Source organism: Hyaena hyaena, unplaced genomic scaffold (genome assembly GCF_003009895.1).
Source record: "Hyaena hyaena isolate Hyena2069 unplaced genomic scaffold, ASM300989v1 scaffold_261, whole genome shotgun sequence".
Classification (NCBI taxonomy): domain Eukaryota; kingdom Metazoa; phylum Chordata; class Mammalia; order Carnivora; family Hyaenidae; genus Hyaena; species Hyaena hyaena.
This window is the reverse complement of record NW_024080893.1, coordinates 852,966-879,852: the sequence shown is the minus strand read 5'-3', so window position 1 is coordinate 879,852 and position 26,887 is coordinate 852,966. Positions and strand designations below refer to the sequence as shown.

Genomic DNA, 26,887 nt, shown 5'->3' with positions numbered 1-26,887 from the left:
GGCTCTGTTCTGTCACCACAGAGCCTGATGTCACAGACTGTGAGATCAAGAACTGAGCTGAAATCAAGAGTTGGACAGTTGGACACTTAACTGACTGAGCCACCCAGGTGCTTCTGCATAGACTTTCCAATTGCAGAGTCACTTTCCTCCATACTGTCTTATACCTTTATAAGGTACAGAAGCTACCGAGACAAACTACAAAGACAATGAAAATAAAAAGAAAGCAAACATAAAATATCTTGCTGCCAAACTTTCAGTGTGTTCAGAAATGTGGTTCTCAAATATTAAGTGGTGTGTGTGTGTGTATGTGTGTGTATGAGGGAGAGAGAGAGGAAATGTTTACGTACATATATGAGTACAACATACAACTTTTATTAAGTGGTATTAAAATGTTTAGGCACATAGTATGCACGTAAGAAAAAAAAACTAATGACTTGTCAAACAGCTCTTAAAAGTTCTGTAGAGAAGTGTCCAGATTTTTATATTAGGCCCCAACAAATCCAATTTAAAGCTACAACTCCACTTCAAAATTTGGCTAAACGATGTTATATGACAAACTGTCCTTTAGTTTTAAACAGAAACACTATAAAACACATGTTTATTTGAACAGCAGGTCCTATGAAAATTGATCTGTTGCAGTTAAGGGCACCAAAGGATTCTGGGATTAACTTTAGGAAAAAAGAAGGAGCAACCACAGTCTCTTCAGCAAGGCAGCAGCAGAACCTCCTCATTGTTCATGGTCAGTGAATGAAGGCATAAATTCTAGAGACAGAACATCACTCCAGGTGAACGCCCTCATTTTACAGATGGGAAACTGAGGCCCAGGGAAGTGACATCACCTGACAAAATCAAACAAGAGGGGAAGGATCTGGGCCTCCAGGTTTTTGGCCATTGAATTTTTTTCTTCTTCACTATTAGCATGTCACGTTACAGTTAGAGACTTATTGCTACATTAAAGTCCAGTCTCTGCTTTATTTAAACCATCACAGCAGCTAGTAAGCATCCCTCATTGTGATAAGTTTAATTAAGTAATTAATTAATTTTTTTAAATTTTTTACTCTGCTGCCTGGTGTGTTCCCTGAATAGCCAACATCCTCTCTTTGCTTCCAGTTGTGGCTGGGAGTTGCAGGATCCTCTCCAACTTTCACCAACCCCTCACAGGAAGAGGGACCTGTCTCAGGAAGGGACTCCCATTCCTGCTGGGTGACAGTTTGTCCCCGGAAACCGTGGCGCCCTCAGTACAGCCAGATCTCCAGTGATTAAGGGTTGGGAGGGCCTCTTCACAGATGACGATAAAACTCGGGGCAATGCCCTTGAACTCTACCTTGCAACTCTTCAGGATGCTTAGAGGCGACGCTGACTCACCTCTTATGCCTATCGGGACAAATATCGGGGCTGTTGAGGTCGCGTAGGGGCCAGATGCGCGGACTTGCCCCGTGACCGAGCCACTTTGCTTTTCGGTGAAAAGCGGGATTTGGCCACCAGACTTGGGAGACGCCAAGAGGAAGAAGGCGGGGCACCCCGGGCTGACTGAGACGCGCGCGCCTGTCGCGTGCTCCCGGCGGTCTGGGGTGGGGCCTCCAGCCACGCCCTCCCTCCGCCTTCTGATTGGTCCTTTCGAAACAGGCGGCGAACCGCGGCGAGCTCGGAGGCTCAGGCCGTGGCGGCGGCGGTTGGTCAGGGGCGTGGCGGCTTCGCGCAGATCGAACCGAGATGTCATCCTGCAGGGAGAAGTGACCATCCCGCGCCAGGGCGGGTAAGTACTTCCCTGTTTGCCTTCTCTTTTCCTCGGGAGGCTTCCCTCGCCTTCTAGGGGCATCTGCCCCTCAGTCTGCTGTTCGAGGATCCCCCCACCCCCACCCGCCGCGCTCTGCTGAGTCCAAGAGGTGGTTTGTTTGGGGCTGCGGGATCCAAGTCGTTCTGCGATTGGCCCGCCGCAGGGTTTGCGTCGTCTGATTGGTTCTTGGGGCTGTCAAGGTGAAGTTTTGCCTGCCCTCTCCCGCCCACCCTTGTGTGTGGTTTGAGGGGCAACAGGTGTGCAGGGGCGGGGGCCGGCAGGTGCAGACGTAGTCCTTAGGGAAAGAGGTATCAGCCTTTACCGCTCTGCTTTAGAATCTAGAGAGGGATCAGAGCCTGAAGCTTAGTTGAAGGTCTCCAGGGCACCCTCATCGCCAAGCGCCTAGCACAACCCTTGATTCTTCAGCACCACCCTCTGGAAGAATTAACGAAGTCGCTGACCTTGGAGAGAGAACGACACAGACCATCATTTCGCCCGCCGGCAAAGTTTACAGCCTCTTCCTTATTTGTTCTCTCCAGTCCAGGCAGGGCTCTGCTTTCCCACCGGCACCCCTCACTTGGGAGGGCTGCCTTGGGAGAGAATTACAAAAGAAAGGGGAGACCTTGTAGATTGCCCTGGAAATCCGGGGAAACTTGGAGCGCCTGCTTCCTCATGCAGTCACTCCCGGTTCCTAACTAATCTTCTCAAACCCAGGGATTGGATTTTATAGATTTAAGAGTGCTTTATGGTACGCACGGTGGACTTGCCGATCCAGCCCTAAAGCGAAGAGATGGTTTTTTGTTTTGTTTTGTTTTGTTTTTTTTGCAGCCCCAGTCCAAGTCACATTTTGGGTTTTGTTTTGCTTGGATGAAGAGCGCTAATAACTGCTTTCTCAGAAGATTTGCAGTTAGTGAACTGCTGTATGATCACGTCTCTTGGCACTTAAATGATTAAGAATTGGACTTCTCACCACCTCAGATTTTCTTTGGGAGGAGATTGGAATGGATTTGAATGAAAAAGTGGAAACTGATGAGAATTTTCTAACGTGGATTCGGTTACAAGTTGTCTGACTCATCTGTTTCAAAATCTTACTACCAACCGACCTTGGATAGTAGATGCCTCTGCTATTTTGACATTATTGATTTAAAGTAATATTTCTTTTCAGCATAGGTGAAAAGGTTGCTAACCATTCAGGCTCTGAAATCAGGCTTTACCATGTGTGTGACCTTAAGCAAGTTGTTTAATCTTTCTAAGCCTAAATTTCCTAATCTGTAAAAGAAGGTTAATAATAGTTCCCTACCTTATTGATGGGAAGGTTGGTGTGAGGATTAAATGAAATAATCCATGTAAATAGTTTAGTACAGTGCCCGACACATAGCTGTTATTATTTCTGTGCTGTTTAATTTGTATTAAAAGTTTCAAGCTACAGTGGCGCCTGGGTGGCTTAGTCGGTTAAGCGTCCGACTTTCGCTCAGGTCATGATCTCACGGTTCTTGGGTTCGAGCTCCGCGTCGGGCTCTGTGCTGACTGCCAGCTCAGAGCCTGGAGCCTGTTTCAGTCTGTGACTCCCTCTCTCTCTGACCCTCCCTTGCTCACGCTGTCTCTCTCTCTCCTAGAAATAAATAAAACATTAAAAAAAAATAAAATTTTCAAGCTACACCCAAAGGGCCGACAGGAGCAAAAGGTAAAGACAGTGCCAGAGGCAGCGATGAGTTCTCATTCATTGATTAATTTAATGCCTGTAAAGCATTAAAAATAGTATCTGGCTAAACACTGTTACTATTTATCAAACACATTATTACCTAGAATGTGCAGGCAGGTGTTTTAGCTGCTTTACTTACATTAATGGTAAACCTGTTAGTAATCCTGTAATGTAATTGATGTTATCTCTCTGTAATAGAGGAAACTGAAGCTCAGAGAAAGCAAATAACCCACTAAGTCCTCCTAGAATTCAGCCCACCCTTTTCTTTGTGTCACACTGCCCTTCATTTATATTCTCAGTATTATATAACTTCTCTGCACAGAATTGTTTGTATGGCCCGGGTTCATTTCTGCCACGGGTGTAGGTTTATTTTGAATACTTCTTTAATTAAAAAAAATAATGAAATAATTTGTGATGGTAGATCAAAGTGTGTGATGAGAGAAAAAGTCAGAAAACACTAAATAAGTCCAATGGTGTTTGGAAAATTGGCCAATTTAGAAATAATGTTTCCTAATTTGTATTTTCCCACTTAGCTTTTGTGTATTCACTATATTTTTTACTATGCAGCACTCTTCTATTATTTTTTTCTCTGTAAATCTCAAGTTTGGAGGTAAGAGAAGAAGGTTCAGTTATTTCAATAATATTTTCAAGCCAGCTGTTAATGAGGAAAGTAAGGGATTAAGGTTAATATGTATTGTTAGATTTTACTTTCTCACAATAACATGTCTGTGTACGTCTGTGTGAATATCTGTGTACATGTGTTTTACTTTCTTATTACCTATTACTCTATACTTTGATATCAGATACACCTTTACATACCTAATGAACCATGTGATATACATGGAATTTGAGAGAATAGGAAGCTGGAGTCTGTCAGTAGGTTTGTCTCTCACTTTCAGTTTCCCTATTTTTAATTGAAATTTAACTGCCACAGAGAAATGCCTCAGAAGCCATGCTTACAAGAGAAGGCAGTAATTACAATTGTATTTCTTCAGTGTTTTTCCTCCTAAAAAGTTTTCTCATGTTTTTACATTGTTACATAGTAGGTGGTTTTAACAGGAAGTTACCATGTATTTTATAAATCACTAATTGCCAAAGAACTGGACTGTAATAAAATGTAGCATGTGCACTAAATGTTGATTACATCTTTGATGTTGAAAGCTCTTAGGAATTTATAGTACAAAGACCATCAGTCATATGATAGATATTGCTGAAGTGCTGATAGAGATTTCTACCTATTATCACACACCATATACTTTTCTGTAACAGTATAATATTAACTATGGTGAAGAGCTCCTTTTACATAGAGTTTTAAACATAATGGCTTTTGTTTTTTCTTGATGGATGACATGTTCCTATTTTTATTCTAAAAAAAATCGGAAGTTGAAGAACTTGTGTTCAGAAGATTTTCTTTTCTACACCATCACTCCCCTAATTTAGAAAACATTGTGATCCTAATAACATACACACTGCTCTGCAGATTGCTTTTGGTCACATAATGTGTAATAGACATCTTTTCATAGCAGTAGATACAGCTCTTCCTTTTTCACGTGGCTGAATGAATCCACTGCATGGATGTACTGCACCTTACTTGAGCACCTTCTTGTTAATAGATGTTTGAGCACCTTCTTCTTAATAGATGTTTTATGTTGTTTTTATATTTCTTTATATTAGTGTTTGTGTACGTGTATGTTTTCCATAGAGTCTTTTAAGGGCCAACTGATTGTAAGTTGCTTAAAATATTTTTATGATAAATGAATAGTTCTATCAAACATAAAATTATGTTATTTAGGTGGAATCTCTATGAAACATTGCAAGAGGAAAATTTCAAACAGAACAGCAAAGACTCCCAACAAATGAACAGTCTTTATAATTTTGCAAATAACATGTGATGTTTTTATGAAGCTCTAAGAATCTTCTTTCTTTCTCTTAAGACTTCATCTGTTTTGGAGCTGCTTTTTCCTTAAATGAATGTACCATAGATTTACTTCATTATTGTTTCATGTTCCCTTTAGTGATAAATGCAACATTTATTGTATTTAGGAGTAAGTCTGGTACTAATTTTAGCACTAATTTCTACATAGTCTTAGAAGACATGGGGAATGTAACCCCCACCCAGGATTCTTTATAAAATATAGAGTATTTTATATGTATGGAAGTATGTATTGCTGTGTACCCTAAACTGGGGAGGGAGTTCATGAGGTTGGTGTTTTTTTTGTTATTGTTGTTTGTTTTTGTTTTAGAAGAATTGAATATGAAAATAGGTAGAAGTGAGTCTTGAGGAAGGGGAGGAGGAAGATTGTTGCATGTAGATAGATCATCATGTCAAAGTCCCAGAGGTGAAAGAGCATGCTCAAAGGGTCTGAAAGAAGTTCAGTATAGCTGGAGTGTGAGGATCAAGAGAAGAGGCTAGTGGGGATCTGTAATGCTTTGTTAGCTTTGTTGAGGAGTTGGGGCTTTATCCTGAAGGAACGGGGGGTCATTAAGGGTTTTAAGCAGGGCAGTAGTAAGATGTCCTCAGATGAGTGTGAAAGATCGGTCTGGCTGCAGTACATGAAGATGAAGAGCAGGTTGGAGACTTGCAAGGCTGGAGAAAAGGTGACTGATTGAAAGCTGTTTCAGTAAACCTAGAGACAGATGGTGGCTTGAACTAGAGGTGTGGCCATAGATATTGAAGAGAAAATTTAGAGGTACAAGCAATAAGATATGGTCACTGATTGTTTTGGCTGAGGAATTCGAGGAGGCGGTGGAGGCATGGGAGAGGAAGGAATCATGGAAGACGTGTTTAATATGGTGAATGTTGGTGCTGTTCCCTATGATAAACACAGAAAGCTTTTGTAAATGTTTAAATGAGTAAATGAATAAATGATCTCAGTTATACAGAGGCAGGGCCATTTGGTGGTGGTGGTGATGATGATGATGATGATGATGGTAGACAATGCATAGCACAATGGGTTTCACCTATAAATTTTGTATGTTCTTTTGTTTGGTTGGTTTTGTTTCTATTTTAGCATACTTTTACAACTGGTGCCATTTTTCTCATTGGTTTAACATGATGGGCTCACTATATCTTCTCATCATGTTCTGGATGTGTATCACTTTCTTCAGGCCAAATGTCTTGACCCTCTGGGTGCAGTGTCCATTCTCCACTTAAGATGTGTATTCCTTTTCTATTACTGCTGGAAAACATTACCACAACTTAGTGGTTTAAAACAACACAAATTTATTATCTTTTGATTTGAAAGGTCACAAATCTGAAATGAGCTAAAAAAAAAAATTATCAGGGCTTCCTTCTTTCTGGAGTCTCCAGGGGAAAGTCCATTTCTTTCCCTTTTCCAGCTTTGAGAGGACACCTGCGTTCCTTAACTCCTTCCTCCACCTTCAAGGCCAGCAGTGACACAATTCAGATCTGTCTCTCTCTCTCTCTCTCTCTCTCTGCCTTTCTTCCATCATGACATCTCCTTTTTTCTCTCTGCCCATCACTTTGCCTTCTCTGACTTTTCTGCATCTTTTTTTAAATAAAACATATTTATTTTTATTGAGGTACAATTGACATATCATGTTGTATTAGTTTCAGATGTACAATACACGTGATTTGATATTTGTATATCTTATAAAATGATCACCAGGGTAAATCTAGCTAGCATCCATCCCCATACATATTTATAATTGTTTCTCTTGTGATGAGGAGCTATAAGTCTACTTTCTTAGCAGCTTTCAAATGTGCAATAAAATACTATAGTCACCATGCTATAATTACATCCCCATGACTTATTTATTTTATTACTGTAGGTTTCTATCTTTTGACCCCCTTCACCCATTTTGCCTCTCCCCTTGTCCTCACCTCTGGCAACCACCCATCTCTTCTCTTTATCTGTAAGCTTGGTTTGTTTATTTAGATTCCTCATATAAATAAGATCATGCAATGTTTGTTTTTCTCTATCTGACTTATTTCACTTAGCATAATGCTCTTAATGTTCCATCTATGTTGTCACAAATGGCAAGATTTCATTCTTTTTTATGGCTGAGTAATATTTCATTGTATTTATATACTACATCTTTATCCCTTCATCCATCAGTGAACTCTTATGTTGTTTGTGTATCTTGGCTACTGTAAACAATGCTGTAGTGAACATGGAGGTGCATATATCTTTTTGAATCAGTATTTTCATTTTCTTTGAATAAATACCCAGAAGTGGAATTGCTGGATTATATGGTAGTTCCGTTTTCTTTTCTTTTCTTTTCTTTTTTTTTTTTTTTGAGGAAATTCCATACTGTTTTTCATAGTGGCTACATCAATTTACATTCCCACCAAAAGTATATGAGTTTTCCAGATCCTCACCAACACTTGTTATTTCTCATCTCTGATGAAAGCCGTTCTGACAGGTGTGAGGTGATATCTCATTGTAGTTTTGATTTGCATTTCCCTGATGATTAGTGATGTTGTCTTTTCATGGTGTCTCATTGGCAATCTGTATGTCTTCTTTGGAAAAATATCTGTTCAGGTCAGGTCCTCTGTCCATATTTTAATCAGATTTTTCTTTTTCTTTTCCTTTTCACTTTCTTTCCTTTTTTTTGCAATTGAATTGAATTGAATTTTAACCCATTATCAGGTATATGATTTGCAAATATTTCCTCCCATTCTGTAACATTGCCTTTTCATTCATTGTTGGTTTTTGCTGTGCATCAGCTTTTTAGTTTGATGTAGTCCCAGTTGCTTATTTTTGCTTTTGTTCCCTTTGCCTTGGGAGTCAGATCCAAAAAATCATCTCCAAGACTCATGTCAAGGATCTTACCACTTATGTTTTCTTCTAGAAGTTTTATGTTTTCAGATCTTACATTCAAATTCAAGTCTTTAATTCATTTTGGGTTAACTTTTGTGAAAGGTGTAAGATAGTGGTACAGTTTCATTCTTTTGCATATGGTTGTCCAGTTTTCCCAGCACAATTTACTTCTGTAAAAATTTTTTTAATGTTTATTTATTTTGGGGAGAGAGCGAGAGCGAACGAGCGCACAAGGAAGGGACAGAGAGAGAGGGAGACACAGAATGCAAAGTAGGCTGTCGGCTCCAACCTGTCAGCACAGAGCCTGACACAGGGCTTGAACTCATGAACCATGAGATCATGACCTGAGCTGAAGTTGGACATTTAACTGAGTCACCCATCCACCTCCACCCCTTCCCAACACCATTTATTAAAGAGACCGTCCATTCTCTGTAACATATTTTAGTCTCCTTTATTAAAAATTGGCCACAAATGTGGGTTTATTTCTGGGTTCTCTAATCCATTTATCTACATGTCTGCTTTCATGTCAATATCATACTGTGTTTGTTGTTGTTAATGAAGTGTAACATAACACACAATGTTACTTTAGCTTCAAGTGATTCCACAATTCTATACATTATTCTATGCTTATCACAAGTGTAGCTACCCATACTGTTTTGATTATTGCAGCTTTGTAATATAGTTTGAAAACAGGGAAAGTGATGCCTCTAGCTTTGTTCTTCTTTCTTAAGATTGCTTTGGTTATTTGGAGCCATTTGTGGTCACATACAAATTTTAAGATTATATGTTCTGTTTCTGTGAAAAATGCCATTTGAATCTTGAGAGGGATTGCGATGAATCTGTAGATTGCTTTGGGTAATATGTTTGGACCTTTTAAAAAATACTAATTCTTCCAGTTTACAAGCATGAAATATCTTTTCATATATTTGTTCCTTCCTTAATTTCTTTTATCAGTGTCTTATAATTTTCAGTTTGTACAGATCTTTTACCTCGGTTAACTTATTCCCAGGTATTTTATTCTTTTTGATACAATTGTAAATGGGGTATTTTCTTAATTTCTCTTGCTGATAATTTATTATTAGTGTATAGAAACAACAAACTTTTATTTTTTTTTAAAGTTTATTCATTTGTTTTGGGAGAGAGAGAGAGAAAAACAGAGGGAACACTAGCAGGGGAGGGGCAGAGAGAAAGAGAGACAGAATCCCAAGCAGTCACTGTGCCCTCAGTGCAGACCCTGACATGGGGCAAAACTACAGATTGTTATGTATTGATTTTTGTCTAAATGTTGAATTTATTGGGGTGCCTGCGTGGCTCAGTTGCTTAAGTGTCCAACTTTGACTCAGGTCATGATCTCACGGTTTGTGGGTTCGAGCCCCACGTGGGGCTCTGTGCTGACAGCTAGCTCAGAGCCTGGAGCCTGTTTCGGATTCTGTGTCTCCCAGTCTCTCTGATCCTCCCCTGCTCACACTGTCTCTCTCTCTCAAAAATAAATAAAACACTAAAAATTAAAAATAAAAAAAAACATTGAATCTATTTATGCATCCTAAGAATTTTTTGGTGTTCTTTAAGGTATTTTATATGTAATACCATGTAATGTGCAAATAGTGACAGTTTTACTTCTTCTATTCCAGTTTGGATACTTTTATTTCTTTTTCTTGCCTAATTGGTTTGGCTGTGGCTGCCAAATACTATGTTGCATAGAAGTGGTGAGAGTAGGGAGGTGTGTGTTTTGTTTTTGATTTTAAAGGAAAGACATTCAGTTTTTGACCATATGATTTTGGCTGTGGGCTTATCATATATAGCCTTTACTATGTAGTGTTCCCTCTACACCCATTCTGTTGAGAATTTGTCTTATAAATTGATGTTGAATTTTGTTAAAATGTTTCTATATTTATTGAATGATTACATGATTTTTATTTTTTAGTTAATATTATGGTATATCATGTTGATTTGTGGATGTTGAGCCATCCTTGCACTCCTTGAATAAATCTCAGTTGATCGTGGTGTATGATCCCTTTAATGTGTTGAATTCAGTTTGCTAATATTTTGTTGAGGATTTTTGCATCTATGTTTGCCAAGGTTTTTGGCCTCTGCGTACTTCTTATACTCTTGTGATTACATTGAACCCACCAAGATCATCTATCAACCCAAAGTCTTTAATTTACTCAATCTATAATGCCCATCTTGGTCACAAAGGTAGCATATTCACAGGTTCTGGGAATTAGGACAAAGACATCTTGGGGAGACATTGTTCTGTCTACTTCAAATGGAGTTTATTTAAGATGTAATAAAAGGTACTTGTCCAGTGGGGCATACAAATTCCTGAGTAGCACATTTCTTCCAGAATCCTTGCCCCTTGGCACAGCTGTCCTGTCCATTTCACTTGGATCCTCTGCCTATATATAATTCTTAGTTGTTTTCCTATTCTTAGTGATTCCTCTGGTATATCAGGCATTTCACTTGACCTGCTAGTACCTTGACCAGTAATGACTGTACCGATTTCACCTTGGACCTGCTGGGTGAGAGGCAAAATAATTTATCAGTTTAGGTCACATAATAAGTGAAAATAATAAAGAATACCAAAAAAAGGTCTCCCAGTAGATACTTGTCTACTATGTAGCTGCTTCTAAGCTGCTGAAACATTTTGTTCTACTATAGAAACACTGTGTAGAAGGGAGCCAATCAAATTTTCCCTAGAGATTTTGAAATTTCTCCTAACAAATGTTCCTAAACTTTAAGCTTGAATACTTCTTTTAATACTGTTTCCAACAGCATTCCAGAAACTTAGAATATAGTTGGTGAAACAATGTACAGAAATAATACAAAATGGTATGAAGCAATGTAAAGGAAGTGATTGGGAAATGCTATTTGAATTCAAGAGTTAAAGTTAAAATCAGAAGTAATTCAGACCAGTCAGGAAGGGCTACTGGGAGGAGGTAAATCAAACAAATTATAAGCCTGGGTTAGTTGAGATGATCTTAGTTAAGGAATCTTTTAACTATTCCTTCTCTATGTCCTTTGCTAACTCCTCTCATGTCTAAATGTTGGATTGTCTCAGAACTTGTTCACTTTATCACTGTTTTCTCCATTTCTTTCTTAGATGATCTCATTCTTTCAGTGGCTTTACCTTCCAAGTATTTGTCAACAATTTCTACCTCCTTGAGCTTCTTTCTTAGCTCTAGATTAGGATTTCCAACTGCTAGATCAACACTCCCACTTGGCTGTTTTAAAAGACTTCTCAAACATGACCAAAGCACAGTACTTTTGACCTATTAGTACTCTGTTCCCTGCTTTGATCTGTTCAGACTCCCATCATCCTCAACTCCCACTATTTGCTCAGTTGCTTAAGCCAGAAACCTGGGAGTCATTCTTAACAGTTCACTCTGCCCTTACATCCCTCCTGTCCACCTCTCCATTTCTAACCATTATCAAGTCTTGGTTCTAACTGAAGTGGATATCAAATCCATCCTCTTCTCTTGAGTAGAGACACTATCCGCATTCTAGTTCAGTCACCATTATTTGTCACCAAACTACTGCAGCACTGTAGTGGATTCCTAACCTTTCCTCTGCCAGGCTCTTCTCCATCTCATTTCCTATATGCTTGCATTTCCTATATGGCCTCACTGTTTCTTCCCCTTTCTTTGGCTCCTTCTCTCATTGTTTCCCCTGGTTCTTTTTCCTACATCTCTATCCACTCCCCTGTTTCCTTCTCCCTTTCTCTGTTAAACAAATCCATTACTATTTCACTCCCATGCTCCTCTCTCCCCTTCAGAGAGTTCTTTTGAAACTGAGTTAGATCACTTCTCCCTTAGTTAAAGCTCCTCCATGGTTTCTCACTGCACCCAGAATAAAATCCAATTTCCTCAACATGTTGTGTGATGGGGCTGCTGCCTAATGTTTCAACTCCATCCTAAGCCCCACGTTCTCCATGCTTCAGCTATACCTGCTTCTTTCAGTTCTAGGAATGTGCCACATTCTGTCTTTAAAGTCTTTAGAAAAATTATTCTCTATACTTAGGACTCTTCCTCTCTTTCCCTGGCTAATTTCTATCATTCTTCAAATTCACATTTTCCCTCTGGCAAAACCATTTCTAATCATTCCATCTAAGTCTAAAGTAGCTGTTTCCTTCCCTGTTCTTTCCTTCAAAGCAATTATCACGATTTAACACTGTATTCATTTGTGTGGTTGCTTTTTTTTTTTTTTTTTTTTAAACCTTCCTAACTGGTGTATTTGTTCTATAAGGGCAGTCACACATCTGTTACATTCATTACTGTGTTTCTTGCCTATGGTGCTAGTTCACTACAGTGGAAGAGTAAATGCTTGTTGAATAAATGAATGTGTGTACACCACATAGAAAAGCATACAGCCTGAACCATGAAATAGCTACAAAAATGAACAAAATGTGGGAGAACAGTGAGGAGATAGGTTGAATGGAGCAAAGGGCCTATGTTAGATAAATTCCTAAAGACTTTTATTCTAACAAAGAGAATTGTGAGTCACAAATTCATATGTAAGTATCCTCCCAATCATGACATGGGCATTTTAAAGTTTTTACTTTCACTTATAACTATATTTATTTATGTTAGTTAAATAAGCTATCCATACTATGTTTAATGATTTCTGAGTGTTATTGGCCTTATCTCTTTTTAATTTTATAAGTTATATTAAATAAACTGTAAGTATGTCTCATCATAGTATTAATCATACCAACTAATTTGTTAAGCGCTAGTTATATGTCAGGTACTTTATATGTATCATCTCACTTAATCTTTATAATAGCCATATGAAGGAGGTGGTGGTATCCTATTTTACAAGTGAGAACACTAAGAATCAGAGAAGTTAAGAATCCCAAGGTCATATAGTTAATATGCCAGACCTGAAATTCAAACCAGATGTGTCTGCTACTTTTTACTACCATAGCTGGTGTCTTTATGGTGAGTTGTTTTAGAACACTTTTTAAAAAAATGAAATATGTTGGTATGGCTCTAGCATTTCTATTTTCCATAGTAGGCAATTAGGAAATATTTAACTCAAAATTTTAAAGCTAAGAAAGTTTTTCCATCTGACCAAATCAGGGAGGATATATTTTACAAATATTTTTCTAAATGAAGCCTTAAAAAATGATGACATGGTTTTTGACATACAGAAAGGTGTACAGACTAGTATAACACCCATGTTCTCACCACTTATCTTGAAATAAAACCTTACAGGTACAGTTGAAAGTTATTCCTCCTCAATCTTATCTTCCTCCCTCTCCTCAGCAGTAAACATTATCCCACTATCCCAACTTTGCAATTTATCATATCCCTGCAGCTTATGTATCTTGACAAGAATCTGGTGTCTGAGTACTGTATGTGGTATAGTGGCAGTTAATGTCATTATTTTTCTGAAAAAACTTACCTTATTTCTTTGCTTTTTCACCATTCTTTTCTAAATTGGCTCTCTGATTTTTATCAGGGGTGAGCTTTGCCTCTTTATGCTCTCTCACCCATATCTTATAATGTGGGTGAGGAGTAAAAATGTACTCAGTTTCAGAGCCTACAGCTATGGGACAAAGGATCAGTTCAACAGGTTGACATTTTTGCCCATCAAGATCTGAAGTCAAATTGGTATGAAGAGGTTTACATAAATGATCTTGAGGACCTCATGACTGACCCTGTTTCTAAGATGAGTAAGTGAGTTAGGTACAATTATTGTTCAAGTTTCAGGTGGATGAATGCCTTCTGTGTTTTGTTTTCCCCAGATTTAAAAAGCTAAGTATATACTCTTCCCATATGATGTCTGCATAAGCCTGCTGGTCTTGTGAATGATTCCCAGCAGGGTTACAGTATAGCTTGGACTTGGTCACATGAGAGATCTTATTGCCCAAATCTAAGGGAAGAGACTTCACAAGTTGGCAAAGAATTGAAATGGGCTCTCTGCAAAAGGAATAAAGACAAAAACAAAACAAAATAAAGGCAATAATTTTCTAATTAAGATGCAGCTCCAAAAATGAAATGTTGCTGATTCAGCATAATTGGTTTATATGAGAATAAAATAGAGACTGAGACTTTTAGGGAACTATAGAGAAGGGAAAATAGGTAATAAAATGAGTGAGAAGCAAGAATTAAAATTATGATGCAGACTGGGGTCAGGGCCAGCTATAGAATAGATGCTACTCTTAGGATTAAATGCCTGAGACACTAAAATGATTTAGAAAGAGAATAGTAAATGACTAGAAAATATCTATAACTGGCTCTTAGTATCTGGGACATGATGAGCACTCATTAATTGATGATTTACTGATACAATCTCAGCTTATAAAGTTACTCAATAAAAGCATATACTTGAATATGTGATAGTCTTTCATATATGAAGATACATTATAGCTTATCTGAGTATGATTTTATTAAAGGATTTCTTTTTAAAGGTAATTAATTCAGGTGGATATATCTTTGTCATCTTAAAAGTAGTTCTTTGCATTACACAAGAAGAATGTTTTGAAAATACATGTATAAGACACTCCTCTGCTAAAGTTCAAGTGACTGAAGGTTGTGCACAAATTCATTTCTTTCATAAAATGAATTTTGTTGGATTTTCCATAAAAAGTGCAACTACTAAACATTTCTTGTGATAGCTTCTTTGTGAATGTGTCACTGTTCTTGATTTGCACACGCCTTATAATTTAGGCCTTCTTTTGTTTTGGGTTGGCAGTTCCAACTGTTAAAGCTCTTGTCTGATTATGTGGGACTCCTTATTTTAATGGGAACAGCTTCTTTGCTGCATTTTTAAAAAATAGTCTCGGAAGCTTCTTACTGTGGATCTTTGTTGAGGACAAAGGATTATTTATACTAAAGGAAAATGTATTCCCCACTGAATTAGCTCGTGGGAAGCATAACAAGCTTATTAGTAATGCTCAATTGTACTTTGGCCTTTTGCTATGGTAGACAGAAGGAAAAATGACATCAAAAAGGACATTCTGCTGTCCTTTGCCTTCCTGCAAAAAACAACGTGATGTAATATTAGACCTTTGTTAGATTTAGCTCAAGTTCAACTTTGGTACCAGAAGAAATGTTCCTGAAAGGAAAGTGGTATGTTTAGTATAACTTAGAGGAGAAAATAACTTTTCCTTGGAAATTGATAGCATTATAGTTTTATAAACCAATTTATATTTTTTATTAGAATGTTTTAATGGTGGTTTACAATAAAAGATAGACTAGTATATTATGCTGCTATAAGCAATCAATATTCCTAGGTTTTATATAGTCTATGTTAGTCTGAGTATTTTTAAACTCTTTACCTTTGTTAGTCTGTTAGTCTGAGTATTTTTAAACTCCTTACCTTTGTTTCTTTCTAAAAATACATTATAGATTTGTATTAACCTAACTTAATTAATTAAAATTGTATTTTTTTCTTATAGATTTCAAAAATAGTACTTTGGACTTAAAATAGCTTTTTCTTTTTTTTCTTTTTTTTTGGTCTTTATCACCTTGTGGAGAAAATAGCTTAGGAAGCACTGAGTATTGTTTCATAGTTAAAACTGATGCCTGTCTATTACCTTGTTGTCAGGCAGAAGAAGCTAATGGTTAAGCCTGTGAGGTTATACAAAGTCCAGATGAACGTATACAATCTCTTTATGAGTTGAAAGATACTTGACTTCAGTATCAGTTATTATATTTATGTTTGTATTACAGTTTACATTATGTTTACAGGGGAAATTTTTGGAAAACTTTTATATGTGCTAAGTTTTATTGTCAGTCTTATTTTACTACCCAGATGGCTTCAAGAATTACTTTGACATCAGTGCCAGAAACTACATATTAAATGTGTTTCAGGTTTTCCTCTTTCAGATGAGGAATACTTTAGAAGTGAAAAGCTAGGAGTGATAATTGAATTCTTCTATAGTCAAACTATTTCAAATAAAAGAAAAAGTTTTAGATTTTCAGTCAAATGGGAGATTAAAGCAGATTCCTTGTAATTTGGGGGTGTAAGGAGTAGGAAAGCTACCATTATTTGCATATTAATGTTTTTGTTCTATTTTCAGAAAAGCATTTTCATTTCAACGTAGATGACCATGCAACCTGCAATTCAAGTAAGTGTTTTTTCTTGGAAAAATATGTATTTAAATTGTGAGATTATAATAAAATTATGATAATTAGTAAAATATTAAAATTATCACAAAATGTGTTTATTGTACTGATTTTTAAAGTATAATTTTAATAACAGGATTTACTATATTTTAAGTTTCTAATTCTGAAAAGATTTTAATTTTAACTTTTCATTTATACTAAATATTTGTAAGACTCAAAAATTTCTTAGAATTGATGGGTCCATCTTATACTACCAATGGAAGAGAATTGGGATATTTTTTAGTTTTCCTCTCCTTACAATTTAGTATGTATTTGTAATTAAAAGAGCTCTCAATGAAAATAATTATAAATTATTTATTTTAGATAATTGTGCCTGTGCCCTGTAATGACTGTAAATGATGAGGCATGAAAACTTAAAATTTAAAGTGATTCTTTGTTTGCTTTTTGGTGAGGGAAGGCAAGATGGAGATAAATAGACAAACCAGAATAATCTTAAATTTGAATGATGTCCAGAGTTGGTATTTGCTCTATTGTTTTTATATTCTTTTAAATGTTTTCTTTTGATATAAATAGAACATGCTTGAATCTTAAAGATAAAAATGACATTGAAATTCTACCTATAAAGATGAAGCTGCTGATAACAAAATTTGCCTTGCAATGTGAGAGCTTTACAATCAATCATTTCTCATTCTGGGTCTGCCAGTCTTGGTTGTGAGATTCTGGCAATTTATTTTACCTCTCAGAGTCTCTGCTTCCTTACCTCTAAGGTGAAGATAATAGCGCTTATTTTTCAGGGTCGATGTGAGGAAATCAATGGAATCAATGAGAGATCATGAGCAAAGTGCCTACTAGAATGTACGTTGCACAGTAGACACGAATTTTTGTTGTGTCATTGGTACAACAAGATTCTCCAGATATAAAACTGGAGATTATACTTTTGTTGTGAAAGTCTTTCTTTTTTCTTCTCTTTTTTCTTCCCCTTTCTTTCTCTCTCTCTCTCTCTCTCTCTCTTTCCCCCATCCCTCTTTTTCTCTCCCTTTCTGTCTTTCTTTCTGTCTCTTTTCTTTTTTTTTCTTTTCTTTTCTTTTCTTTTCTTTTCTTTTCTTTCTTAGAAAGATAGCGGTAAGTGGAGCCTAGAGAAGAGGATTTATTTATCAAATGTTAACAACTCTGAACATGATCCTGCTTATACTCCCTCCTGTGTATGCAGCTGTATCCTCCACTCTGTTAATAAAGAGTTCTATTATACTCTTTTCCTTTTGGGACTTGGGAGTCCATGGCAGGGTTCCAGAAGGTCTTGTTCTTGCCCTCTGAGTCCTCTCAAACCCACACTGACTATGCTCAAAACTCCTTTATTACTTTTTTTATTAGCATTTTTTATCTGATTATTTCTATTTGTCCTCTTTTTACCCAAGTCTCAGAAATGTCATTAGTTTCATGTTCATTATATTTCTTGATTCCTTATGGTATGCTTTATATCATTGCCACATTGGCCATATTTTTCTCATTCTTTCAGATGCCATTAATATTTTCTTAACTTGGTAATTGTCTTCATAGTTTTGTTTTATAATTCTATGAAACCTCCTCTGATCCAGATTCTACAGATCCGTATTTATTAATTCTTTACAAGAGTACTCTTGACATCTCTCACGGATGTTTTTGCTTCTCTCCCTGATGAGTGTGAGAATTTTGTAGGATTTTCACCTCTTTCTCTGCTAATTGTATAAGATGGTCATGTAGTTATTCATAAGTGCCTTGTAGAGAGGAGACATCCAGCAGATAGCTGATCAATTGATTTCTTATTTTTTTTAAGTTTATTTATTTTTGAGAGAGAGAAGGTGAGTTAGGGGCAGAAAGAGGGATATGTGGAGAGTCCCAAGCAGGTACTGTCAGCACAGAGCCCTGATGTGGGACTCGAACCCATGAACCATGAGGTCATGACCTGAGCCCAAATCAAGAGTCCGATGCTTAACTGAGCCATGCAGGAGCCTATCAATTGATTTCTTATTAATTTAGTACTTGATTAATTTAGTAATTGATTTCTAATTAATTTATTAATTAAAATCTTCCTTGCCCCTTAGGGCGCCTGGGTCGCCCAGTCGGTTAAGCATCCAACTCTTGATTGCAGCTCAGGTGATGATCTCACAGTTTGTAGGATTGAGCATGGACCCTGCTTGTGATTCTCTCTCTCTCTCTGCTCTCCCTATCCCCTCAAAATAAATAAATAAACTTTTTTAAAAAAGATCTTCCTTGTCCCTCTTTTTAAAATTTATATCCTTCATTCTGATTAGTAAATAGACATACAGTCTAAAAATGAACAATAATTCCTAATCTTTCGGGTCATAGTCCCCTTTGTGAATTTGGCAAAAAGCTATGAACCGAGAAAAGGCCATACATACATACATACATACTCAAGTTCATCTATAGACTACCTATGGATTAAGAATCTTTGCAATATGAAGTGGGAAAGAGTATCCAATGGAAAAAAGACAGCCTCTTTCAGAGATGGTCCTGGGAGACCTGGACAGCAACATGCAGAAGATGAAACTAGATCATTTTTGCACACCATACACAAAAATAAACTCAAAATGGATAAAAGACCTGAAGCCATCAAAACCCTAGAGGAGAAAACAGGAAACAACCTCCTTGACCTCAACTACAACAATTTCATACTTGACACATCCCCAAAGGCCAGGGAATCAAGAGCAAATATGAACTATTGGGACCTCATCAAGATTAAAAGCTGCACGGCAAAGGAAACAATCCATAAAACTAATAGGCAACCGACGGAATGGAAAAGATAGTTGCAAATGACATATCAGATAAAGGGTTAATATCCAAAATCTATAAGGAACTCACCAAACTCCATACCCAAAAAACAATCCAGTGAAGAAATGAGCAAAAAACATGAACAGACACTTCTCCAAAGAGGACATCCAGATGACCAACAGGCACATGAAATGATGCTCAATGTCCCTCCTCATCAGGGAAATACAAATCAAAACCACACTGAGATACCACCTCACACCGGTCAAAGTGGCTAAAATGAGCAAATCAGAGGACTCTAGATGCTGGCGAGGATGTGGAGAAATGGGCACCCTCCTGCACTGTTGGTGGGAATGTAAACTGGTGCAGCCCCTCTGGAAAATAGTGTGGAAGTTCCTCAAAAAATTAACAATAGAACTCCCCTATGACCCAGCAATAGCACTGCTAGGAATTTACCCAAGGGATACGGGGGTGCTCATGCATAGGGGCACATGTACCCCAATGTTCATAGCAGCACTCTCAACAGTAGCCAAAACATGGAAAGAGCCTGAGTGTCCATCAATGGATGAATGGATCAAGAAGATGTGGTTTATCTGTACCATGGAATACTACATGGCAATGAGAAAGAATGAAATCTGGTCATTTGTAGCAACATGGATGGAACTTGAGGGTGTTATGCTGAATGAAATAAGTCAGGCAGAGAAGGACAGATACCATATGTTTGCACGTATAAGCGGATTAGGAGGAATTTAACGGAGGACCATGGGGGAGAAGAAGGGGAAAAATAGGTGGGAAGAGGGAGGGAGGCAAACCATGAGAGACTCTTGAATACTGAGAACAAACTGAGGGCTGATGGGTGTGGGGGAAGGGGGATGATGGGCATGGAGGAGGGCACTTGTTGGGCTGAGCACTGGGTGTTATATGGAAACCAACATGACCATAAACTATTTAAGAATAAAAACCTTTGCAATATGACAGCTTTCACATGTTTGAGAACATCCTTTATACAGACAGTTTTTGCTATTTACATCTAACTTTTAATAACATTAATATGGTGCTGACCAGCCCAGGTTATTATAGAGTTTTCTATGGCAATAGTAGGAGAATCCAAGTACTGTTCTCTCTAATGTGGCAAGAAATTAGAATGACTTTAGTTAATATTAACTTCTTCGTTTTCACACAGGTTTTTTCAAAACCACCTTTCTAACTAATTAATGCACATCTTTCCTTGACAAGCATTTGCAACTGCTGTGACTTTTTTCAGCTCAGCCACATGGTTAAAACACAAATTACATTCTGTTGATTATGAAATACCCTCTAATGTGAGATGCATCTTGATTTTGATGGTACAAAGAGTTGTTTGCTAATATCCTCAATTCCTCAACAAATATATTACTTAGTACCATGTACTGTGTCTTATATTGAGTTCTGGGATTACAAACAGGAATAAGACATGCTTATGAAAGGAAGATTTAGGTAGTACATCTTTGCTATACTTCCTTTGAAATAATTTTAAGAGAATTCAGAGAAACAAAAAAGACATCTCATCTTTTTCCTAAAACTTTATAGAATATATATTTAGGAGTTCATTCCCCAGTCTCTCCCCTTAGTTCATGAAATGATGGCCCTTAAGTAAGTTATAGGATTTTCTTTTGTTTGTTTGTTTGTCTTTGGATATTTATTGAGTTTCACTACTACTGGTCACCTCTTGTGTTCATTTTCTTTCTTTGACTTTGGGAGTTTTTTAAAATGTGTTTGTTTCTCATAATAGGAGTTTGGAAACAGCTCTTTCTTTTTTATTCCCCTCCAAAGTCTGTCTGTATTAACAGTGGTTTTGTGGATTTTGATTTGGTGTAGTAAGACTTGTCTTAAATAAACCTCAATAAGTTTAATATATTTTAGCAGGAAAATGATCTACATTTAAAAATCCAGAAGGGACTAGATTCACTTGGTATTACCTATACTCATACCTCTTTTGTTTTTAAATATTTAAAAAACCCTTTATTTTAAAGTAATCACAAGCTTGAAAAGTAGCCTTTAAGTGTGGAAAAGAGATATTTGTTTGCTGAACCATTTAAGCATAAATTGCTAATCTAATGACTCATTACCTCTGAATTCTTTAGTGTGCATTTCTCACAAATCAGGACATCCTCCTGTCAGAACTGCAATGAAATAATTGGAACCAGGTGGTACAGTACTACTACCATTCAATACTCAGAGCACATTCAAGTATTGCCAGTTGCTCCCATGATGTCTAGTTTAGAGTCACATGCTACATTTAGTTGTCTAGACTTTAGTCTCAGTCTAGAACAGTATCTAGACAGTGAGATACTGTCATTTGCTTTCTTTAATGACCTTAACACTTTTGAATATTATAGACCAATTATTCTGTAGAATGTCTCTCAGTTTGGATTTGCCTATTGTATTCTCATGATTAGATTCAAGTTATGCATCTTTGTCAGGTCAGGAATATCACAGAGGGATATTGTGTTTTCTCTTTGTATCCTTTCAGGTAGAATGTGATTTTGGTTTGTCCCATTATTGATGTTGTTTACTTTTGTCACTTGGTTAAGTTGCTATCTGTCAGGTTTCCCTGCTGTAAAGTTCTTTCTTCTCTTTGTAACAAGCATTTTGTGGGAAGTACTTTGAAACTATATAAAAGTCTCATTCCTTGGGGCTCCTGGGTGGCTCAGTCAGTTAAGCGTCCGACTTTGGCTCAGGTCATGATCTCGCGGTTCATGGGTTCAAGCCCCGCATTGGGCTCTGTGCTGACAGCTAGCTCAGAGCCTGTAGCCTGCTTCAGATTCTGTGTCTCCCTCTCTCTCTGACCCTCCCCTGCTCATGCTGTCTCTCTCTCTCTCTCTCAAAAATGAATAAAACATTAAAAATTTAAGAAAAAACACTCATTCCTCATTAAAATCCCAATTTATTCATATATTTATATCTGTATGAAACTAATAGTTTTTTTATCTTAATGTTTTATAATCCATTTATATCATTGTTTGATGCTCAAATTGCTCTTGATTTAGCCAGTAGAAGTCCCTTTATGCTAACTTCTATATCGTTTTGGTATGTCCTGATCATTCTTTGAGCCCTTGTTTGCTTTCTGGTAAAAGATATTCCTGACATCATAGGATTTCATTCATTCTAGTTTTCTCTCATTCCATAGAAGAGTTGTACCTCTCTTCTTTCGCAGTGAGAAAATTGACCCCCATTCTCTGTGAATGTAACCACTCTCCCATTGTTGTTCCCTGCATTGATGGCTTTCTCATCTCACTTGGGCTCTGACACCCTGCACTGGAATGTTCCCCCATCTTCCCCTCTGGACACCCTCATCCTACTCAGGTTCTGATACTGTGCACAAGGCTTTTCTCATGTGTGGACACTCTTTCATCTCACTCAAGCTCTGATCCTCCATTTTAAATTTCCCTCCTATGAGAACCCTTCATCACTTCACTTGGGCTCAAATACCCCTTCCTGAGTTGAGAAATGATAGTCTTTTCTGTAAGTAATCTTATATTAAAGTATATCTAATTACATTTTGAGTTTTGGATTGATAGTACGTTTCTGTCCATTTTTATTCTTAACGAGGGATTGGCCAGCTAGTAAATATTTTTGGCTTTATGAGTTAATAGGCAAAGTAGAGGCTATTATGTAGGTACTTATATAATAGCCGTTTTAAAATATAAAAATTGGGGTGCCTGGGTGACTCAGTTGGTTAAGCATCTGACTCTTGATTTCAGTACAGGTCATGGTCTCATGGTTTGTGAGTTCAAGCACTGCCTCGGGCACTATGCTGATTTGGGATTAAAGTATGGAGCCTGCTTGGGATTCTTTTTCTCTCCCTCTCTCTCTGCCCCTCCCCAGCTTGCTCTCTCTCTCTCTCTCAAAAAAAATAAATAAATAAACGTAGAAAAACAGTGTAAAAACCATTCTTAGATTATGGGCCATGCAAAAATCAGTTGACATACCAGATTATTTAGACATTTTTTTAACATAATGCTGTTATTATGACCAGAAGTTTATAAAATGTCATTTATGCATTTATTCATTCATTTATACATTATATAACAAATACTGCTAGGCTCAATGCTCGACACTACAAATCTGTATCTTAACCCATTTTAGAGCTGAGAAGCTGAGGCTCTGATCAAGTAATTTATTAAACTTAGCTAGCAAGTGAAGGAAAAATATTATTTGTTGACCTTCATCCTATTGGTTTGATATCAATTCATTGACTGGAGATTCATTTATATTTATCACAGTATTGAATGAAAGTATCTCGAGTATCTAGATTAATAGTTTACTTCTGGTTTATAAACTTTCTGTGAATAGCTGCAGTTTTGTATATGTGTATATTATATATGGTCTATAATTCATCATTTAAATATAGATGTGGGTTATGCTGACTTTTTAAAAAGGTTGGTGTTTTCTCCAGGTGTGGTTTGGAGAAGACCTGCCTCTAAGTCCACGGAGTCCTCTGACCCCCAGACATGGGCCAGGTTTGGCTGATGTTTGTCAATATGATGAGTGGATAGCTGTGAGGCATGAAGCCACCCTGTTGCCCATGCAAGAAGATCTGTCAATATGGCTGTCTGGTTTATTAGGTAAGGCTTGAAAAGATACTCAAAATTATATTTTTTATTTAGTAATTATTGAGAATCTTACTCTTTGTTGAGAAGTTATTGTTTTAGAGCCTGGGGATAATTTAGTGAATGGAATATTTGATATCCTTGTTCTCAACAAACTTACACTCTAGTTAGGGAATATTCCAGTTCACCCAGAACCTTAGGACTTGGATAGTAAAGAAGTTTGAGGCTTAAAAGAGGAGGTCAGTAGTGATCTTTGAATAATCAGCATTTTAACTGTTAATGTTAAAGTCTTTTTTTTTTTTTAAGTACATAGGTCTGATTTGGGGGGTCTGTATTACTGACCTCCCCCACCTTAATCTAGCATTATGCATGAAATTCTGAGTGGAATATATACTATAGTTAAAATGATTGCTATTTCTAGGCATTGAGGAATAGAAGCATTTAAACCCTAGGAGGAAGTGTCAGGTTGGAGAATATCTGGCATCATATTTCTTTACTCAATTAGAATCTAGGAGTGCTCTGAACTTTCTCCCCAGAAAAAAAAGCTCTCTTTCTTTTTTTAAATGCTTATTTATTTTGAGAGAGACAGAGACCGAGAGACAGAGAATCATAAGCAGGCTCTGTGCAGTCAGCTTGGAGCCTGACACAGGGCTCCATCCCATGAACCTGAGCTGAAATCAAGAATCTGATGCTTAACTGACTGAGCCACCCAGGTGCCCCCAAAAAGCTCCCTTTTAAATACAAAATTTCATGTAGCATTCCAAGGCTTTTGTGAAAAGGAGTATATAAAGCTTATCTATGGCCTTCTCAAGATAATTAAAAACAGTGCACAATTATCATTCTGATCATTTGGATAATTTTTCTTAAGTTAGTTATATAATAATAATGGTTCTAAAGAAAGGATCTGAGAGGTGAAAAGTTGATATTCCCTGGGTGGTGGTTATGTTATTACCTGTAATTTTAAAATTGTAACAATGTCTATCTTACTTAGAATCTTTTTCTTGTGCAAGCAGTAGTAATGCTCAGTAAATCAAAACAACCTTAACAGTTAATATTGAAAAATAAAACGTTCTGTTTTTTTAAAAAAATGAAATTAATGGTCATTTTCTTTTTCCTTTACTTCTACATCACAGATATTTTTGTTTCAGTTGTCATTCATGTAGTTTGGCATTACCTATGTTAACTATAGCTTCTAAGAGTGAATACTTGAAGTCTGATCTAATATCTGCCTCGTGTTCCAGCTATAATCTAATTACATTTAAATTTTAACAATATAGTTTGAATTTACTGTTCTAGTAGAATTATAACTTCGAAATATGTTTTTAGGTATTGAAGTTAAGGCAGAACAATTATTGGAAGAACTTGATAATGGAGTACTATTATGCCAACTGATTGATGTTCTTCAAAACATGGTGAAAACATGCAACTCTGAAGAACCTGAAGTAAGAACATGTTTGACAGTAGTTACTTTATACTTTTGTCCCTATTTATTTGTTTATGTACATTTCTTATCATATCTGAAAGGTTGTGAACTTCCACCCAGTTATCTACAAGACCTTAGATATTTTACCTAATCTTTTTGAGCATCTGAAAAAATATTCTAACTTGAAAAATGGAGGTATTCACATTTACCTTGTTAGATTTATTTGTGAGGATTTGGTGAAATTAAATGAGATAATGTATAGATGGTATTTAGCTTAGCGCACTTAGTGTAAGTAAGTATCCAGTAACTGATTAGCTGTTCCTGAGAATAATACTCTCACTTGTGAGAGTTAAATGAGAAAAAAGCTTATGTCGGTCCCTAGTACACAGTTGGGGGCTATTATTATTATTACTACCGTTATTGTTATTACCATCATCTTTATATTCTCTATATATTGCCTTGGTGGTAAATTCTATAATTGGGTTTAATGAATAATAATTTTTTTAGACAATTTCTTTTGTTGAGCTTAAATTCATGATTTGAACTAGATGAGGTTTCTTCTTTTCATCAAACTTTACTGATGAGATCTGGAGTCTGTGAATGTGGGGTCTGGACACTCACACAGTGTTAGTAGAAATATAAAATGGTATCGTCTTGCAGGGAGGCAGTGGGTGATAGACATCACATTAAAAATAAGACACATCTTTTGATACATACCATAACTCTCCTAGGGATTTATTCTAGAAAAATAACCACAAATTCACAAAAATGATTATGCAAAAAAAGCTAAGAGCAACTTAAATGCTTATCAATAAAGAAATTGTTAAAAATTAATTATGGTACCTAAACAGAGTGGAATGCATTATCCATTCATTAGAAATGACTATTTAAATCTCTTTCTTTTCACTCCAAAAGACGCCTACAGCCTACTGTTAAGTGTGTCTGTACACAGACACAAAACAGATGATAGCGTCGCGTGTTTATGTGGCATCCTGTAGATGCAGAAATGTATACCCTTGTGCATAGCAATGCTTACTGCCATGTGAGGGAGAAGATTTCAGGTGACAATTACAAACACTCACAAGGCTGTTTTAATTCTGGGAAGTGTAGCAACAGGAAGGGTATATAAGGAACTGGTAATAGTGGTTACCTCTAGGAAGAGAGAGGAACTGAGCCATAGAAGTGGGAGAAAGACATACCCCTATTGTGCCTATTGCATTTTAAAAAACCTTACACATAAATTACTTTTTCAAGTAAAAATTTAAAACAGAACTAAAACTGCTCTGCCTCAGCAAGATTATCTGACTATTCTTGGTCCAGACAGTCAAAGAATTAGGATTCTATAAAACGTAGACCATCAATTTTCAAAGAACTTGAATTAAGAATGGGTTACTACTTCCTTATTTGACAGTCTCTCCAAGAAAATCAGAACCATATTTATGAATCTGCAAATAAGGAAGTGAACAAAAATGAGTGTGTCCATTAAGCTTTAACATAGCGATAATTTTGTGTTTGTATTTACCTGTGTATGGAGAGACATTTAGAGATGTGCTTTGGAATTATTAGACCATCATTTTTTATTTTAATTAAGACCCTTGTGTCATTTTAAAAAGAAAGAGGTTAGAGGTGATTGATCCTACTGTTGATTTTGACTAGATTGATTTTCTAGGAATCATTTTCTGAAATATATTTAAAGTAAAACAAAATCATTTTTGAAAATATCTTTTCTTCCTAATGTGTTTTTTAAGTAACATTCAATATATGAAACATTTAT

The 26,887-nt window shown here is 36.7% G+C and overlaps 1 protein-coding gene across 1 annotated transcript in view; it reads left to right on the top strand.

The window, feature by feature from the left end:
- The first annotated feature begins 1,662 nt into the window (after positions 1-1,662).
- Positions 1,663-26,887, top strand: part of GAS2L3 (growth arrest specific 2 like 3) — a 40,439-nt gene continuing 15,214 nt past the window's right edge. The window contains exons 1-4 of the mRNA XM_039245595.1: positions 1,663-1,756; positions 16,287-16,334; positions 23,537-23,705; positions 25,017-25,132. Coding sequence (XP_039101526.1) covers positions 16,311-16,334; positions 23,537-23,705; positions 25,017-25,132 — 309 coding nt within the window. The 5' untranslated portion in view covers positions 1,663-1,756; positions 16,287-16,310. The remainder of the gene's footprint in view (positions 1,757-16,286; positions 16,335-23,536; positions 23,706-25,016; positions 25,133-26,887) is intronic.